Source organism: Phaseolus vulgaris, chromosome 4, assembly GCF_051622355.1.
Source record: "Phaseolus vulgaris cultivar YP4 chromosome 4, ASM5162235v1, whole genome shotgun sequence".
In the NCBI taxonomy this organism is placed as follows: domain Eukaryota; kingdom Viridiplantae; phylum Streptophyta; class Magnoliopsida; order Fabales; family Fabaceae; genus Phaseolus; species Phaseolus vulgaris.
In genome coordinates this window covers 47965377-47986175 of record NC_143501.1, presented here as the reverse complement: position 1 = coordinate 47986175, position 20799 = coordinate 47965377, and the positions used below count along the sequence as shown (strand labels likewise).

The 20799-nt window shown below is 29.3% G+C and overlaps 1 protein-coding gene across 1 annotated transcript; it reads right to left on the bottom strand.

The window, feature by feature from the left end:
- Positions 1-3789: 3789 nt before the first annotated feature.
- LOC137837975 (uncharacterized) lies at positions 3790-6631 on the bottom strand. Its single transcript, XM_068647166.1, has 2 exons — positions 5089-6631; positions 3790-4924 (listed from the first exon to the last, which is right to left on the bottom strand). Exons 1-2 carry the CDS (start codon positions 6219-6221, stop codon positions 4048-4050), a joined length of 2010 nt encoding a protein of 669 aa, XP_068503267.1. The 5' UTR covers positions 6222-6631; the 3' UTR covers positions 3790-4047.
- Positions 6632-20799: the final 14168 nt, after the last annotated feature.

Sequence of the window (20799 nt, the reverse complement as noted above, 5' to 3'; positions counted from 1 at the left end):
ATAAACAATTCAACAATTTTTTAATATAAATAATTTAATTTTATATATAAATAAATTTTAAATATAACCATTATAATTGTTCACCGCAAAAGTGAAACAACTATTTTAATAAATATTAATTTTGAACTAAAATTAATGTATTAGATTTAAAATCCAATAAAGTGTTGTTGACAATATCTTAGATTATTCCAACAATTTTGGTGGTTCATAAATGCAATGTGATTGGTGCTCATGATTATTTTTATAGAACATTAATAAAATAACGAACACAAATTTTCACAATTGTCTATCTGAAATTTGAAAGGAATCCTAAATAATAAGAAAATCAAATTCATTTTTCATATACATATTTTTTTATTAATATTTTTATCTTTAATAATTGTAGCAAAAATATCATTTTTTTCCCAAATCATTCACTTGTAATATTTATTTCATTAGGAAGAGTATTTGCTTGATAAATGTTTCTTAAAAGTATTATAAATACACATACTTTCAAATTGAGTTTAAGTGAATGATTTAAAATTATTAAACATTTAATGTTATTCAAAAACCCAGATGTCAATTATTTACTTTTAATTTTGTGATCTTCTTTTTGAACTTAATAAATTGAATATATACGAAGTTACACAGTGTTATAGAAAATTAATAAATTGATTATTAAGGCTAAACAAAGAGTCATGTGGTGATAGTATTAAGTAAGGTAAAATTTTCTTATTGACCAAATATGAAACTCTAAACAACTCACAATCTTTTCCTGCAATACATTTTTTATAATTACAGAATGTAATTTAAATTAATAAAAAAAGAGATAAAAGACATGATATAAAATTAGTATATACTTTTAAAAAAATTAAGAACATTTATTATAACAGATAAAAGAATGAAAAAGAAAAATTATAATAACGTGTATGGAGATTAATTTAATGAAACTATATGAAATAGATGTAGCATGTGGGGCTGCTGGATGCATGGCAATATAATCACAACCGTCGTAATGTTTGGAATGATAATGACATTATTAAGCATATTAAAAAGATAAGGGATTTGTTATATTATTTTTAAGATCATATTCTAAATTCTGTTTGGTTTTATAAAATTTATATTTTTATAATGTTAAACATCATCCTTAACTAGAGATTAAAATAATTCATAGTATACAAGTGTGTATATCTCATTCTATAAACCAATTTTATAAGATTGAGTTATGTTTAAAATTTACTTTTTAATATATGATAACAGAGTTATTTTAGAAACTATAATAAGAAGGATTTGTTGACCTTATCAGATCACCCGCTATCGGATTATTATCGAATCATCTAAACATATATAGTCTCGCGCACAAGTTGTTAGTATAGACGTGAAGGAATGTATTAGAGATATTACATTGACTAAAAATTATAGCATTTCATTTTATAGTATATAAGTGGTACAAATTTCATCGTTCACTTCTAAATAAATAATTTACTTATATTTATTCATAAAAGAAATATTTTTTACATAACAAAAATAACTTACATAAATTAAATTTTATTTTAAATTTTAAACCTTAAATTTTATGTCATGTCAATATATTTCAATAATAAATTTTTAAAAGAAGACAAAATGTTCAATCTATTATTTTTAATATTAAAGTAACATTTGTTTACCGAACCTGTCAAATTATCATTAATAGTTGATGTATAGAAATTCAAGTATCATTTTCATAAATACTTCTTATATAATTATTTAATCGCAATAAAAATAAGTAATAGGACTTTTGAATTTAAAACAAAGACAAATGCGGCGTTTGAAAGGATAAATAAGAGTAAATATTAAAATAAAGATTTAGGATTTTAGAATAGAACATATAATAATTATAAATAATCAAAATAAAAACATTGATAAAGATAGAGACGTAAAAATATTAAAAAGGTGTTGTAAATTGATTTCACTAACTTTTCCCATCTAATTTATTTTTTTCTAATCCAACAATTTTAGTTACACTGTTATTTCAATAGTCTACAAATCTGATTTCAACTTAATTTCTTAGTAAAAATAACTAGATCACCTAAATCTCTATTTTGATAATTATTAAAAAATTTGTTTTTATTTTTTGTTTTCATATGAGTTTTTACAAATCTGTTTTTATTTCCACAAGAATTTTTTATAAGTTATAATCATATAAAAATAATTTTATTTGTAAAATATAAGACTAAAATAGTAGTTAAACCAAAATTCAGTCTATTAATAAATATGTAATTCGAAGCTATGACATTGTGTCAAAGATGATAACAAAAATTTGTTAAAACTATATATTATTTGCATATTGTAATAAACCATTTTTTAAGTAAATTTTGTGTTTATTTTTGTTATGTAATATATATTTACATTTTAAAATATTTGTATGCATAAAAATATCTTATTTATCATTTCACCTTAGATCTATAAAATGTTTAAGATCAATCATTGCCAATATTATATTAATATCACTACTAGAGTTGACGCAATCATTGTTGTTAACATTTTAATATCATCATCATCAATACCTCAACTTATTATTATTCTCATGACAGTAATAATTTTGAAATGATAAAAAAATGAAGTATGATTAGTGAAACAACAATTTATATATTAGAAGAAAATAATACATGATTGTTTTTAAGTTTTTTTTTTTAATGCAAAGAAAAATTATTAAGGAAAAGTGTAGGATTCCATATTTACTTATATTTTTTTATTTAATAGTACTATTTTTATGTAATGGATATATGATTGTTATTATTATTATTATTTTAATAATATTTTGTCGTAATATCAGATGATTATTATTATTTGAGGTATTATCATAACTGAGACGTCAAGTTTCACAGTAATGTCTAATGATAACTTTTATAAAAAAATTGTAAAAATGTGAAAGATAGATAGTTAATTTTATGAATTAGTATTAATCAATTATTATAAAACGATAGTAATTATTAAATATTAAATGACCTTTTCTTCAATATCTCTCTTCAAAAGATTGTAGCAGTGGTAGATCTTGGTCACGTTGCATGCATGTTCATAGATTCTCCTTTGTGTTTATATGCCTATGAAAAGAGTGATACTTGCATCTTATCAGTTCTGTGAGAAATTTTGTGGGTAAAAGACAAAGAACGTCTTTAGTTTCACGTTTCAGATATGGTTTTTCACTATTACTAAAACTCATAGCTATAACTTTCAAGTTTTGAACATCATTTCTTACTTCAAACAGTTTCCAAACGTGGTGGAAGTCATTCCAATGATCACGTTACGACTTTAGAAGGCTTTAAACTCACTACACTATTTTGATGGCAAACCAATGATTCACCAGCCGTAATCATCTATTAAGGAACAAGTGCTGTTAAGCTGATGAAGTTTCAATCACAACCAACCATTTTCTTATAAAAGTCTGTGTTAGGATATCCACAATATTCCACTGAGTCATTTTCTTTTTGGCTAAGTCTAATTCATTTTTTTGACCTCTTTTATCAGATCACTCAGTACCATAGATAAGATCAAGTAAATCTTGTTATAATAGACTCAAAATGAATTCGTATTAAAAATAGACTTTAAATTAATTCAAACTCATAAAATTGATGAAATTTGTAACTACTTACATACTATAAATGTGTTAATCTTTACCTCTTACACAAGCATGTCAAATCTTCATGAAATCTGATGTTTGTTTTGTTAATCAGAAGAAAACAAAGTAAACGTGGCTGTGAAGTGACTCCAAGTGTAAACAATATAATAACATTTGGATAGAAAAGCAATAAAAAATTCCCTCACCAAAGCTAATGGTAGCAACTTGCTTTATTCAACTGAGTAAGTAACCGTGATGATGAGAAAAGCTAAGTTTGCAAAAGATGGTCTTACATGTCATTCATTTCCGTACAGATAAAAAGAAATAACCTATGATTTAGTCCTTATTTTTTTGTTTTTGTAGAAAGTTGGGTACATATGTTCATTGTTAAAAAATGAAAGTAAAAGTCCAATTACCCTCCCCAATATGCCTCCACCCAATTCATTCATTCTCATCCACTTCTGATTCATTCATACTGGCTGTGATGCTCTATTTTGCTGCTGAATGTTGTCTGCAGGAAACTGTTTTGAAGCATCTGATACTGCTGCAGCAGCTGCAGCATGGGTCATGGATTGGTACTGAGGAAGAAATGGAGGAGAAGTAGTGGTTTGTTGTTGGGTGTAGTATACTTGGTCTTGCACATGGCCTTGGCCACCATATTCATAACCATAATTAGTAGTAGTACTAGAGGGAGCCACAGCAGTGGACTGTGGTGGATGATGGAACTGAGGCAACCCCACATACTGTGGCTGAAATTGGTTGGGAGGTATTGGAGCATATGCAGGATTTGAGGTTAAAGGAGGAGCCTTGTAAACACTTGGAGTCACCTCAGGTATAGGAGTAACTGATTTTGTGGGGTAGATAGGTGGAGTACCATCCTTGTATGCTGCTGAGGTAACAGCACTTTGTGGTATTAGGGTCCTGCCTGAGGCTAACACATTAGGGTCACCCATATTGGTCTGCAAGGCCATGTTGTATGGCTGTGTTACTTGTGTGTGTCCTACAGGCATCACATAAAATGGGTACTGTTGCTGAGCAATTGGAGGGTGAAGTTGTTGTTGTGGTGGTGGGGCATAAACTGGGTAGTATGATGAAACTGGTATTGGCCCTGTGGCTGCAGGGTGGTGGATGTAGTGAGAGCTGGCATGGACCAAGGGCTTTTGCTGCTGGAGTTGCCTATTTTGATCTAATTGTTGGGGTAATATGTAGCCAGAATCCTGAACTTGTCCACCATGGACCTGAATCACCTGATCAGATAGTACTTTGTTGTCTAGTAGTGCAGCTTGGACTTGATCTTGATAGTAAACAGTCTTGGAGAAAGAATTTGCAGATGCAATACTACTATCACTGAAAATGTTAATAAAACAACACTTTCAGAAAACATTATCATCACCAAAATTAAAAGTTTTAACTGCGTGATTCTTCCTTAAAACCCACCATATTAACAATAACAAAAGCAAAAGAAGACAGAAAAAACAAAGGGTGGTGCTAATATGACAGAAATCACACACCTTGCAACTGAATCAGGAGAAGGTAAACCCATACCACCACTAGTCCTTGGCTGCACAAGCTGCAATGGTAAAGGGGGCTTCCGAAACCCGGGATCTGATCTCTCATCCTCCGAAACAACTCTATTCATCGCATTATCACTGGTAGCAACCACCCCAAGAGATGGCATAGTCATAGGTGAGGGAATTGCAGGCACAGCCACAGCAGAAGAAGCCACACTCCCCAACCCATCATCTTGCTTCACCCCACTTGCAATGGTCATCTGAGCAAACTGCTCCTCCACCAGCCCTCCAACCTTGTTCTCTTGTTGAAGCCTACTACTATTGTCATCAACACGTACCCGAATGGGAGGAAGATTTGCCAGAGAAGGAGAGAAAGAAGGAGAAGAAGAAGAACTGTTCTCCATCATTGGTGAACCAGGAGTTGATTGCACCACATCGGGCAAGTTCTTAGCTTTGTTATTGTTAGTATCAGGCAAAGCCTCCAAGTTGTTGTTTGAACCACTAGCACTAACACCACCACCAACACCATCAAGGTTCACAAAAGAGTCCCCTGCAGCAGTATCTGAAACTACCCTGTTTAACATTCCAGAGTGGTTAAGTGCATCAACAAACCATGTCTCTGACTTCACATCATCAAGCAGTGACCCCATTGAAACTGTGGCCTCAGGTTTGGTGAAGAACAGGAACACCCTGAGCCGTGAAGAAGCCGTACCTTTCGCCGTGATTCGGTCATACTCTTCCACCATGTTGTCAAGATCTTCATCAGTGGTCACAGTGATGAGGTTATCAAGGTCTTCATTGGGAAGCTGGTACTTGAGCGTGAAGGGTCTTCCGTGGAGAATGGTTCGAGAAAGCCGCGCACACAGATCTTTCAACGAAGAGTGGCGGTCCACCACCACAATCCTTGTGTCACCGCCGACATAGCAGAGAGTCTTGTCATGAGGGCGAGGCATGATGTGGCCACCATAGCTGCACATGAGGCGCAGCTTGACGCCAGGAACGACCGGTAAATTCTCATCATTCCATGTTTCTGCATTTCGGGAACGTGGAGATGAAGAATCTATGGAATCAGGATGATTTTTATGAGTGGTGGTAGTGATGATAGTTGCGGCAGAAAGAGGTGGAGGATCCATTTGGAGAGATGAAGTGGATCCTCTGTTTCGCTCTGTTTTGGGCAGAGTGGTAACAGAGGAGAAACAGAGTTGGTGGGGTGATATTCTTATAGGTTGGTGCAAGTGGACTTATTCCTTCCTTTTTTTTCTTTGGAATGTAACTTTATGAGTGAAAAGCAATTCATATATGATACCTCATTGGCAAATAGAAGCCTTGTCTGTTACACCTTGTTTGGAGCTGTAATTCTCTACAATCCAGCTTTTGCCAATGTACTCATTCCATTGGAAGTTTCAAAGATCAAAAGAAAAAAAAAACAAATAAAAATCAGCCAAAGATTCATGGAACTAAAGTGACATAGGATCACTTCAATTCAACTTTTGGCTCACATTCAGGGGTGCTGTGCTTCATTTTCATTTTCAAATCTGAATCCAGTTTGCCATGGAATTCCCCTTGGATCATTATTTTATTTCATTGGAGTCAGCAAATTTTTTTCTGTCTTTTTTTCCATTATTATGACTGTAGTTATTCTAACAAGCCTTCATATACATTCAAGATTAAACATGTAATTGTAAATGCAAAATGTTTAATAACTATATATAAGTGTTTAGTTTGTGATGGAGTAATTCACACAATAGGAAAAGAACACTTCTGTTTCTCATTCCCTTGCAACATCCTTTCTTGTTAGACCATTCATAATATAAATCTAAAGTCAACTTTAATATAATTTTCCAAAGTAAAGTATTCTCTTGTTTAACATTTCTTGCAATAATGATATGTGCAACCAAGTGTGATAGAGACCAAATTGGTGAACTTTATCTAATTATATGTTTTTGTTTGACCATTTGGCTCATAAAAAAACCCACTAAAGATAACAAAGTTTTCTCTATCAAGTTTTAGTGGAATTGCATTTTCAAAGACCTCAATACTAGTTGATTAGGCGTTTTGTGGTTATCCAATTGCCTTATGGATTCATGCCTTTGGTCCAAGTCTTCATATTTAATAAACAAGTTTACAACTTATTTTTTGTCACATTCTTCTAAATTTTACAACAGTTCTCTGTCTTCTGTGGCAAACCTTAAAATCAAACAAACACCTTAATGTGTAAAAAACAACTCAACTCAACATGTACCAAAAGCACCTTAAAGGGTATTACATTTGTCTTCATATACCCTTTACATTACTTAAGTACCCTATACATTACTTTCTTTTCTGTATAGAGAAATGTTATTTTAGATAACTGCTATATATCAGTTTAAAACTTACAACTTTTCATGTGGATCTACATTTAAGATTATTTCTTTTACTTTTTAGCTGATGTAATCTGAATAATTTACTGAATTGTTAATATATCATTACTCTTTCTTACTCTATTATATTCTCTTAGTTGAGAGGAAAATGCTTAGTTGAGAGGGAATGAAGAAGCACATGCATATGGTGATGATGCATTGGTACTTGTGCAGACCTTGCATAGTTACAGCTTGAATTGGCTGGTCATAAACGCAACCTGCAATGCTAAATCATTTTCTTGACTTGTTGTCCTTTTAAGTTGGCTTGCCCTCACACGCACGAGGGGGCTGCTTGAGAAGAACACAACCCAAGGGAGCAACTATAGGAGAGAGTAACATGGTCAACACAAAACAAGGCTACTTCATTGCTTTGCTGCCTCTATTTTTTATTCATTGGACTCTGTTACATTATTACAGATTGTTCTCTCATTATGTGGCCTTACAACTCACATTCATTCATTGCTTCTCACATCACATTCATTGGTTCCAGTGCTTCATTGTGCACATAATTTTTCTCCTCTTTGTTAAATCTTCTAAATCTTCCTATCAACATAGATTTGAATCTGTTTAAAAAGTCTGCATCAGTTCATTGACAGCACCCTTCTGTGGTCAAAAGTTTTGTGATTTGAGAGAATATTTGAATGAATAAGCTAAGAGTAAAACCATTCCCCACACTGCTTGGAATTTGTTTGAGATTACGAATATTTTAAGAGAACTAAGAATCTAAAAAGGAGGTAAAATTTAAGGTTGAATGGTCCCAAAACACTATATATATATATAATTCAACAGTGACATTACAAATGTGGCTTATTCTGTATAAGCAACAAATGTTGCATTCATGTGAGGCTAAAAACAGCACCACAATTGCAATTTCTTAATCTAAGATTAATTAAGATTAACTAAGGCTGATTAATAACTTCAGAACAAAACAAACCTTACAATAACCTCCAACTGCTGGAAAGTGTCTCTGGCAAAACTTTAGTAAAAATATATTTTTGAAAAACTGAATAGATCTCTGTGAAATAAAATTAGTTTTATGTATGATTTAAAAATTAACAATATATGCTATTTTACAAACTAATTTATGAATAATAAATTAATTTTAGTTTATGAAAAATTATTTTACTTTCTCTTTTTATATTTCCCTCCAAAAGTGTTATGGAAAAGTTTATCCATACATACTCTTGGCAATTGCATTTTACATCCCATAATTTGAAACCGCACCCCAATATGAACTGAAATTTCAATTTTATCCTTTGAAATTATACAATCCTACATCATTTATGACTTTTGAAAAAAAAAAGTATTCGTCCGCTTAATACAGAATAAACTTTTTAATACAAAAGTAATTTTTTTAATAGAAAAAATATTTTTAATTAATTTGTAAAAATTAAGTACCTAAATCAAGTAAAATGACAGTAAATTTGATATTTATCAGTGCACAATGTCAATTGTTTATATATGACATCATCGAGGGAGAATCTCTTGATATATGGGATTTATATCCCTTTTTTCATCCCTGAAAATACACTCATATATCCACACATATATTGTCATTGACAAAAGATTATTCATACTCAACTAAAAATGAATCTAAGTTGTTCAAATTATGTATATTCTTTAGTTGTAGAAGTGTGACATAATCTCTCAACTATTTCGATGGACAAATCAAACATCCCTTAGCTGGTTAAACATGATGCATACCCACCATACATCCTTGTATTACTGAAAAGAGACAAATACAACACATTACCAAATATCGCACTTTTATTAGAAAATATTTTGCATCCAACAAGGTACAAGAAATAAGTCTGAGTTGCGTACACTCATCTCTGGTGGATGATGCACTTCTCGTATACCTCATACAACCAACTAAGTCTAACCTAAGCATCATGACACTCTCTCAACTCTGTCATGACATCATCAAACTCAATTCTAAAGAGCTTAACCAACATTAATAACTCTAATGTAAAATATAGTGTCACGTACAAACAAAAATGGTCCCATTATGGGGAGATGTAACAATGCAAATACATCATCCAATATAATGGTCATCTCACCCATAGGATGGTGGAAAGTGTTGGTATCATGATGTCACTGTTCTACAAAGGTTGAAATGAAGCCTTTATCGACAATCTCATAGGTAATGTTGCATAGTAAAAATGACTCGGTGCTAACCACCACGACCTTAATTTAGGGATGAGGGATCCCAAACTTACCTAACTTACGCTCGTGAGATACCAATTTCAACTTGCCTCAATACTCACCCTTACAAAGTCGTAAGGCCATGTGGTTAGCGTAACTCACTAGCAAAGACGTATCAGAAGGACCACCAGCAAATCCTTGCTACTCATCATGTCTCATGTAGCTACTGGCAACACATCTGCATCAAGTGCAATGGTAGCTTGTTACCTATCCCAATCTCTTTTATTAACCAACATCGTCCGTCTTTGTCTAGTTTCAACTTGAGATGATCCACCTCTAGTCCTAGTCATGCCTCTGCCAAATGTGAAATCATTCCATTAGTACTATTTTTTTAAGAAAATCCATAATGTAAAAAAATATCAAATATATTTTAGATTATACAATCCAAAAATTTTCATAATCAACCATTACAAAATTATACAATAACGTAGACGAAGAAAAAAAATGCAAAAACAAACTTGTTCAACCGTTGTGGTGCCAATTTGACAAAGTCAACAACGATTCTTTGGAAGGCAATGGTGGTTTGGCAGAGGCTCTCACACACAAATACAACAAGGGGTGCACTTACAGAGGAAGAATTAGGGATGGCAAAACAAGCCCAACTCGATGAGCCAGCCTATGGGCCTGGTATCATTTAGACAAGGTATATATTAACTTTTTGAACCTTTTAATTTGTATTGGTTTGACCCGCCTAACCCACAATCTGGTGGGCCACAGACAAGGCGGGTCAGCCCGCCAGCCTGCCCTTATTTAATTTTGGCACTTTTGAAGAGGAATCTCATGTTTTTAGAATTAAAATTGGTTGGTCAATGTTTTATATAAAACTTTATTTATATTAATTTTTTATACATCATTTTATTTATTAAAATATTATTGATATTTACTTTATTTTGTTAGGCATTAAATCTTCTTTGATTAGAATATTAAACTTTGATTCAATTTTATTGTTATTCCTTACATTTTTATTGTCTAAAAAGTGATATCAATAATTACAACAAGGTAAAAAGATCCAAAACAACATAATTATAAAAAAAAGAAAAAATAAATTAAAAATGTGAGACCAACCCACCTTTTGACATGACGAGTTACTAATTTCAATCTGTATAACCTTAGCAGATTGTTTGCCTTGCACCGCTTTTGGCGGGCCAAGACAGACAGAACGACCCATTTTGCAGTCCACCAACCCACCTTTTAACACGACGACTTACTAATTTCAATCCGTATAACCTTAGTAGATTGCTTGCCTTGCATCGCTTTTGGCGGGCCAAGACAGACAGAACGACCCACTTTGCCTTCCCCTAGGAAGAGGAAAAATGGGAGAAAAAGAAAAGGTAGGGTTATATACAAATTGGAGTGGGATATTTTTTCCATTTCACAATCGCATGGGGTGCAGATTTAGATAATGACAGTGTAGAATGAAGAGGCCGATGCTCTTAATGCTTAATTGGGCTAGCCCCTTGTAAAGTGGGCTTATTTGGTAAAAATATACTTGTTTTTTACATTTTTATTTTTATTTGTATTTTAGAATTGTTTTAAAAGAAAGTTTTCAAAGGTGTTAAAACTTTAATATTTCAAAATGAATTTGAAAATTTGAATATTTTTTAAATTTATTTCTGATCTTAAAATAATACAGATGAAAAATATATTAAGAAAAAAAATACTAATTACAATGACATTTTTACTTACTTGACAAATTGGATAACTTCTGTTAATAACTAATCAACCCAATTATTTTGGACCTATGAACGGGTCCAACACTAATAATTTTATTGAAAATGACTATCATAGCTTAATAAAAAATGATTTTTTAACATAAAGTATAATATATTATGTTATTAAAATATTTTACTGTAACTTTTAAAAACTAACATTAATTTATAATTAATAATTTTGAAAATATTCCATAATAACCCCTAAAAAATTTATTTATTTATTTTGTGCTATTTTTCATATTTTAATAACAGGCTGAGTCAACATGAAACTAGTGCAACAAGAGCAAAATGTTATGGTGGTGATTAGCTTGATTGTGAATAAGGGCATCTTCAATGTTAGTTCTTATAATAAAAAATCATTTTTATTTAATTTTTGCATTAAAGAGGAATGTGTTGACACTCATTTGTAGAACCAGTTTTTGTTCAAAAAAATAAAATTAAAGAAGTTATTTTTATAAGAGTTAAAGAGAGAACAAGTAAAATAAGAGATAAGAAGTTGGACAACAACTAAATTGAAGAGTTTGAATTTTGAGAAAGTTGGACAACCAAAATTGCCTAAGCAATGACAATAGGTAAATGGGACACTCCCAATCAATAACAATAAAGTTTAATTAATTGTAAAACAGAGGAATCTTTAACTCATATCATAAAGTTCTCATCAAACTCACACACACTCAAATAGAGAAAATTGGTATAATGGCTTTCTACACTTAAAAGATTAATTTGATGTTACTCATGCATGATTTGATGACATTATTTGATCAATGAAAAGTCAAGATTTTTTTTTATTAATGTAGTAAAGTTTAGAGTGCACATAAATGTGACCTTAGATTATTCAAATTATGTTATAATCATTGTACTAAAAAAAAAAAGTAAGATCTATTATATATTTAAATACAAGAAAATCATTAAATAAAATTTAATTTAAAAAATAATAATTAATTATTATATAAATTAAATTAAATATTATTTAAAAAATAATAAATTATTTATATTTAAAATAATTTTTATTATTAATAAAATTTATAAACTAGTTTTTAAATTGATTTTAATTAATTATCAATGTTTTAGATATTAATTTTAAAATATAAATTAATTAATAACTAAAATATTAATAATTATTTAAATACCAATTTAAAAACTAATTTATAAATTTTATTAATAATAGAAACTGCTTTCCATACCAATAATTTATTTATTTTTTAAAATAATATCTAATTTAATCTATATCATGAATAATTATTATTTTCTGTTTAATAATTTATTTTAATAATATATATATTATATATAATAATAATATTTATTACATTTGTTATTTCAAATAAATAGCAGATATTTGATTCACGGTATAACTTAAAATAAAATATAAAACTTAAGTGACCAACACTAAAAAAAAATCACTAACTAAAGAGAAAATTTTATAAACTAAAAAAAATTGGTTTCTAAATTAGTTTCTATTATTGTTAAATTAGTTTCTAAATTTGATAACAAAAACTAGTTAATTAGATAACAATTTAGAAACTATTTAACAATAATACAAACTAATTTAGAAACCAAAATTTATTTTAATTTCTAAAATGATCTCTAATTTAATTACTGTAGTAACTATTTTTTATTTTTTATTTTTTTTATTTATAAAATTGGTTTCTATTTCATAATTTTCTTATAGTGCAACTGAGTTCCATTAAAGAGCGTTTCCACGTGGTAGAACCTCCTCAGGGAATATAAGGTTTTCATGAGGCTGATCTTGAATTGCCATCCACGCACGAATACCTTCGTTTAAGAGAATATTTTTTTGTGTACAAAGTATCAAATTCAGAATCTTTCATGCACGGATTTCTTGAGAAACGAAATCATAAGCACGTAAGTTCAGGAGCTCTTAACAATGACATAGGAAAATTGTTAAAACTTGTATCATGTCAAACACTTTATTACTAAAACTTCTCAGTGCGATTTTTTTGTAAAATTTTGAAAATTTCAAAAAATATTTGTAAAAAAAATAATATATATATATATATATATATATATATATAAATATGTGGTTGATGGAACCTTGATGGAATGAATTAATAGTTTGAAGGAATAGTAACAAAGACATTAATTGATACATTGATTGTTAGTTTGCTCCACATGATATGAGTCAACTTGGGAAGTTATGAACATTTTATTTTTCTTGAAAAAGAACAAGCTAATCATCTTCTTTGTCACAACAATGATACCATCTTTTTCTCTTCATTATAACATTAGAAATTTGTAAAAAAAAAAAACTACTTATTATCGTACAAAAACCTATTTGTTATAAATTTGCAACATTTGAATTTATTTATTTTTGAAGAATACTCAGTTCTCCTGCGTTCAGGACAGCATTATTACTATTTTGTACAAGAAAAATTAAAAAAAAAATTATGGTGGTAATTTTTCATAAGTATTTATTCTACAAAATATTTATACCTAACATAACAAAATATTCCTCCACTTATATATTTTTCTTAGTTTATGTACAACTTGAATTTTCACAATATTTATATGAATAGAAAATAAAATAAAAATTATAAGATTTTTGCAGGAAAAATATTATGAATGCCAAATATTTACAAACTTATAGGAATAAAGTTCAGAAGTATACAATTGTTAGATAATTGAATTTTCATGTATACTAATCTGTTTTTTTTAACTATACAACTTTGTTGATCTTACTATTTGGAATGCTATTTTAACATACTATGCTTCAAGATATAAATAGTTTTAGGCAAAAAAAAAAATCCATTATTTATATCATCTCAGAAAATGAATTAAGTAGACTACCACTTTTTTTTTTAACTTCGTCATTATTTTCTTATACATACTTAATATTTTGAAATCATGTTAGATATTCTTGTATTTTATTAAAATAAATATTATTTGAAACCACAAAAATTAGCTTAGTTATAATGAAAGGTTTATATTTCAAGTTTAAATCCATTTGTTTCATATCAGACCTTTTCGGCATAATTACTTTTTTAATTTTTCTATTTATTTATTTTATTCAATTTAGTTCACCTAATTAAAGTTTTAATAGGATTCTTTAACTTTAAAAATGAAAAGATGTGATAAATTTTCATTAAATTATCAGGACAATAGTTAACAAACAAATAATAACAGTTTTAATTTATACATAATACATTTGTTAATCGAACATATGGTTATAATTTATAAAAACTAACAACATTAATTTCAACATAAGAATATAATATTATTGATCAAATTAAGCCAATCATAAATTAGTTATAATTTTAAGTAACAATATGAGATTTTTTCTAAAAATTAAAAATATATTAAATTGTACCTTGTTGCATTTCATGCTCCCATTTTTTTTTTCTACAACCTATTCATATTATTGTATTTTTAAAATTTGATTAAACTTAACCTATTAATGAAATCATACCATTTATGATTTATATAAGTCATTTATAAAAAATAACTAATGACTATTTCAAGCAAAGAAATAATTAGATTATTGTGTTTTTTTTAATTAATGGCACTAGCAAAAGGTCCATTGATATACAATGAATAACAATATTATTGCCAACTACCATCAATAAGCACGGAATAAATACCAACGCTAACATAATGAAGTTGGTTTGTGGGATAAATATTTTTCATTCAATTTACAACAATCACTATTCAAAAGTAATTAAAAAAAATGAACATTTTTTTACGAAAAAATTATTAGTATTGTTGATATATATATAATTACAGTTTCACATTATATAAAATAAACAAATTAAATAACTGAAAAATATTTATAATTCTATTGTGTTTTTTTTAAGATAATGTTAGGTTTTCTCGTGTACACGTGGTTTATTGGTGAAAAATTGTTATTGTTTCTCCTCTCAAATTATTCAATAAATAATATTATAATAGATGATTAATCCTAATGTGATTAGTTATTGATTATGGGTAATGTACCCTTTTGTAATTAATTAAAGTCTTTCTCTTAAAGGTGCAGAGAATGTGTTAAAACCTTGCAAAAATACTCAAATTGAATAACATATGAGTATAGTCTATATATGGCTATAAATTTATTATTTTAAAATTTTAAATTACAGGTATTGCCATGTTTTATTGTGTTTTTACTTTTATATATATATATATATATATATATATATATATATATATATATTCAAGACAAAATATTGTATATTAGTTTTTCTTTAAATAAATTTATTTGATAGTTATTCTTTCAAATTTGTTCTATTTTAAGATTATTCTTGATATTAAATACAAATTAAAGTTATGTTTGGATCGAGAGGGACGTGTGAAGATTTGAGAAAATAAATGGGAGAATTTGAAAAAAAAAGTCTGAAAATATTAATGTATTTGGATTGTGGTATGTTGTACTGAATATATGAAATCTTTTTATTGGAGTTTGCGAGTGATGTGATGATTTAGGAAGAATTTTTAATTTCTTTAAAGATGTAAAATGTGAGTTCACAGATTTATCTTTATAATTAAAAATTTATAAATAATAAAACACTACAAGAAAATAATAAATAGAAACTAATTTAAAAACCGTTTAGCAATAATAGAAACTAATTTAGAAAGCAAAAATTTATTTAGTCTCTAAAATGGTATCTAATTTAGTCACTATAACAACTAATTATTTTTTTATCTGAAATTATTTTTATTTCATGATTTTCTGGTAGTGTATATATATCGGTAAAACATTAACCATGCATAATAAAAAAAATGATGAAAATTAGAAAATAATGTGAAAGTAGTAGTAATTATTTTGTGAAGGAAGGCAACCACCACCTCCTCATGTTAGTTGGCTTTAAATTGGAATTGAATTAAGAAGAGAGAGTCCTTTGGCATAGGGTGCATTGCATGGACATTAATTAAAGCGAATCATCTGTTTTTCCTTTCACACAACGTTCTTACACTTACACATCTATCCATGCACTTCACACATTTATCACTTCTCACTTTCCCATGTCTCTGTCCCTCTCACCAACTTCACCTCTTCACTCTTCACTGCACCCACCTTCATTCATCTCTTTCCAAATTATTATCATGCACATTTCGCATCAAACACCTTTTGTTTCTCCCACGCTCTTGTCCATTTTCTCTCTCTCTATCTCTCTTTTGCACACAAGTTGTAGAAGATGGAGATGGTTGATTTTGTTCCTGTGTGTGGAAGGATGAAGAAGCACAGAAGAAAAGGAGCATATCAGAAGCTCAACAGCAGCACAGAGGTAAGTGGTAGTGTTGAGAATGTTGGTGACACTTTGAGGCCAAAGGTGAAAATGGTTGAAGTGATTCCTAAAGTTCATCAACCAAAGATTAGTAGGTTATCCATGAATATCTGGAAAAGGTTGAGAAATGCTTATGTGAAGCGTATGCTCAGTTTGGCTGAACATGTTACTCACTTGAACAATGGGGAAATTTGCTTCTTCAACAAGATCCATGACGATGATGTTCATCTCTTGCTTGCTTGAGATTTGAAGCACTCATGCAAGAACTTGAGGAAGCACTTTTGTAAAAATGTTATGCAAATTATGAGTTTTTTTTTCTTTCCTTCTTGTAGTTGAGGTGTATCAGAAGAACATCAAGTAAGTTTTTCAAATAGATTTTGGCACTCCAAATTTAATTTTTTACTTTCAGTCAGAAGATATATTCTCAGTTAAAACCAAAATGCATTACTTGGTTAATATAATCTTGGAAAAGAAAGGTCATGTTCTTGGTTGAGCTAATATATAATTAACATGGCATATTTTCATGTTGTTGGTTGGTGGTTGATGAAGCTTGAAGAGAAGGAATCGTGTTGGACATTTATGAGTGTGTTCCATGGTTAAATTGTGTGGCGTCTAAAGCAAACTTGAAAGAAGTGAAATGTATGTATTCATGGAAATTCTTGAAATTTCTTTCCAACAAAAAATAATGTGTTTGTTGATAGCATACGAAAAAACAAAGTATTATACTATAATTGGATGTTATTAATACCATACATTTTCGAAATCGAATAGTCGATATCACTTCAGTTTCGGGCTTATATAATGCTGAAAAATCTGTAATCTGATGGTATAATCTGTTGAATTTTGGTTCTCTAGTTAGAAACATGTTGAATGTGTTTTATAACAATATAAAACACTCCTAAAATGTTATCTTTAATTCATTTAATATAAAAAATTGATAAAGATAAAATAATTAATCACGATTACTTAAATCAATTATTAGATTAATACAAGAATAATTATAATATTTTAGACTTAATATAAATCTAGAAATAAGTTATCCTATTTAGATTCAATACAAATCTATAAATAAATTTATTTGAAATAGGTAAACGTTATTTTTAGACAATATTTATTATTCTAAACTTCTCAATACAAATTTTGAAATGAGTTGAAACATACATCACTAACATATCATAATTTTAAAGTGTAAAAGAAAATAGGACTTCAATCACACTAGTGATTGATGAATTGATTCAAGAAATGAACTTTTTCTTGAAAAAAATTCTTTCTAGAAAACTTTAAAATTATAACTTCAAACAAAAATCTATATAGTTTAATTCAAATAACTTTTGCTAGATTATTCTATTATTTTCTTGAATTATTATATTTTAAAAGTATTTAATTAGGTAATAAAAAAAACATATAACCATTATTGAAATCCCTCCAATCGTAAATATTCTTCACAAGAATCAACATAAAATCTATAGCACTTGCTATCTTATTTGATGATGATCTTGAGCTTTCTTTAAATGTAAAAGACGATTTTTCAAAAAAAAATATTTGCTAAAAAACAAACTAAAAACTTTGGTAAGTATTGAAAAAGACATCTCTTTTAAAAACTGTAGAAACCTTGCCTTTTAAGAAGTTAAAAAAAGAATCCTGGTACTAACTAAGATAATATGTTTAGTGGGCTCTGGCCGCCACATCTTGGGCTGCTATATCTTGGGCCTCTATGTTTTGGGCCGCTACATCTTGTAATCTTGTGCTGGACAGCTTCCTCCTGCACCTCCATAGCTTCTTCTGGCACCCCATACTAAAAGTACATTTACTATTATACCTTTCAGTAAAAAAATAAAATATAACTTTAACCTAATTTAATTTGACCTACTTTCACCTTCTCTCCCTTTTTCCTTCACTCCAGCGCCCCACACCCTCATCCATCTCCCACCTCCCACCTCCCACCTCCTTCAAACTTTCTCATTCAAAGCTTTCATTCCTTCCAAAGCTTTCATTTTTCACTGCCATGTTCATTTACAGCACTTACAGGTTAATATTTTCATTGGTTTTAATTTTGAAGTGAAATGTGGCGAAAGACACATTGTAGTCCAGTAACCATCTGCACAAATAGGTATTGTATTACGTAATCCGGTGAGTTTTAAGTTAGGTTTCGAATTACATAATTCAGTTGCTTTAAATTAGGTTTTGGATTATGTAATCTGGTGAGTTTTTAATTAGGTTTCGGATTATGTAATCCGGTGAGTTTTTAATTAGGTTTTGGATTATGTAATCCGGTAGGTGTTAGGTTTTCAACGTTCCAGATTATATAATCCCGTAGGTTTATCCAATTAAGTTCTGCATTGTGTAATCCGAAAGTTGCATTTTTTGTGTTCTGGATTGAATAATCCGTAGCTTTGGTTTTGGGTTTTGTGTGAGTTGTGCACATTCTGGATATGATATACACACAAATTATCTAATCCAGAACACTATTGTTCTTGGCACTGGATTGCGTGATCCGTTGATGGAGCTGATTTCATAATCCAGAAATGAGTATTTAAGGGTACGATAACTTATCAAAGAAAGAGGAGAATGACAAACCAATTATTGTCGACATGCACGATAGTTACCACCACCACCGCCACGTAGCTACCACAACAATGCACCACTTCAACCACGAGCTCAAACACCACAATAGTGACATTGCACCCACCACCACAACAAGCACCCTTTTTTTTCATTCTTGGACAAAATGTAAAACAATACTTTCATTTTATCTTTTTTACTCTTGGTATTTTAAAAGTTTATGGAGGTGTCTGAAGAAATTATGGAGGCGCAGGAAGAAGCTATCCTTGTGCCGCTATATCTTGGGCTGATACATCTTAGGCTGCTACATTTGGGCCTAAATTTTGGGTTGAATATGCTTTCTCTGGGTTCTGTTATCTAAGTTCACCATTTAAAAATTCTGAACTACTATTTCACCATCACCTCTAATCACCTCTAATCCCTCTACTGTTTCACAATAAACATTTCTCTCTTGGAGCTCTTATGATGTGAACTTCGAAGCTTTCCCTCAATTGTCTTTAATTAGTGATTGAAATTTGGTCTAAAAGTTTATTTATTGAAATTTGGTTAAAAGTTTATTTATTGAAATTTGGTCTACAAATTCATTTATTGATTAGTCAATGTAGTTTCTTTCCTTCAAACTTTTTGATATTTTTGTTTAGTTTAAAGGCTTCCATGCAACAAAATTCTCAGCATTGAGTTAATTACCCAAAATTCCTCCATTTTTTGTACCTGAAAAGTTATTTAACAAATTATTTGTAATAGTAAATTCTAATTAAAACAAAAAAAAGAAATATTTATGCTTTGTCTAGGAAATTATTTAAATATAACAATTAGGGATACCAACAAGGCGAGTTGAATATGAGTAATGTACATCCACTACCTTCTTATCTAAAAGAATTTCTTATCTAAGAATTTGTCCCATTACCCATCTCGCTATCTATTGGGTATTTGTGAAAAAATATTCAAAATTTCTTTTATATTCAAAGATATTCATCAAATCTTCATGCTACTAAAAAATCTTCTTGTATTTTTCCAATTTCCTACACCATCAAATTTTGCATTTTGATAAAAGAAAGGAAGAAAAGGAGATGAACATTAATTACAAATTTGATGAGACTAATTCTAAAAAATGATAAACATAATAATCCTTTTCATATAATTAATCTCTTTCATATTGTAATTTACTTTCAAAACAAAGGAAATGATATTTTGATTTTTCTTAAATTTTACATTATTTGAAAATTAATATCGAAAGGAGAAGTTATAAAAGAGTGCTGAAAGAGTGCTATCGATTTAAAATCATTAAATAAAGTAAATAAGATTTATTATTTATGTTGTAATATATAAAAGTAGCATCAATAATAATAAGATTTGGTATTCCATGAATCACAGGGCATATTAATTTTGAAAGCAACCAGAACCAGAATATTATTCCAGCAATCATAATGAACATAGTTTTGACACAGACAGAACCAGAATAAAATTGTTGCAAGAGTTACTAAACAGGAGTTTTCTATGTGAATAGTTCTTCTTATCACACCTAAATTTCATTCACATTTTCATTACACGTTCTCAATGTCAACTCCTCAATGCATCATCATTCACTCACTCACTCTT

Bases quoted from the DNA above. Each gene is read 5' to 3' on its own strand.
- LOC137837975 (XM_068647166.1), bottom strand. From the start codon at position 6,221: ATGGATCCTCCACCTCTTTCTGCCGCAACTATCATCACTACCACCACT. The intron at 4,925-5,088 runs GTGTGTGATTTC...TAACATTTTCAG, and splicing joins TCTCCTGATTCAGTTGCAAG to TGATAGTAGTATTGCATCTG.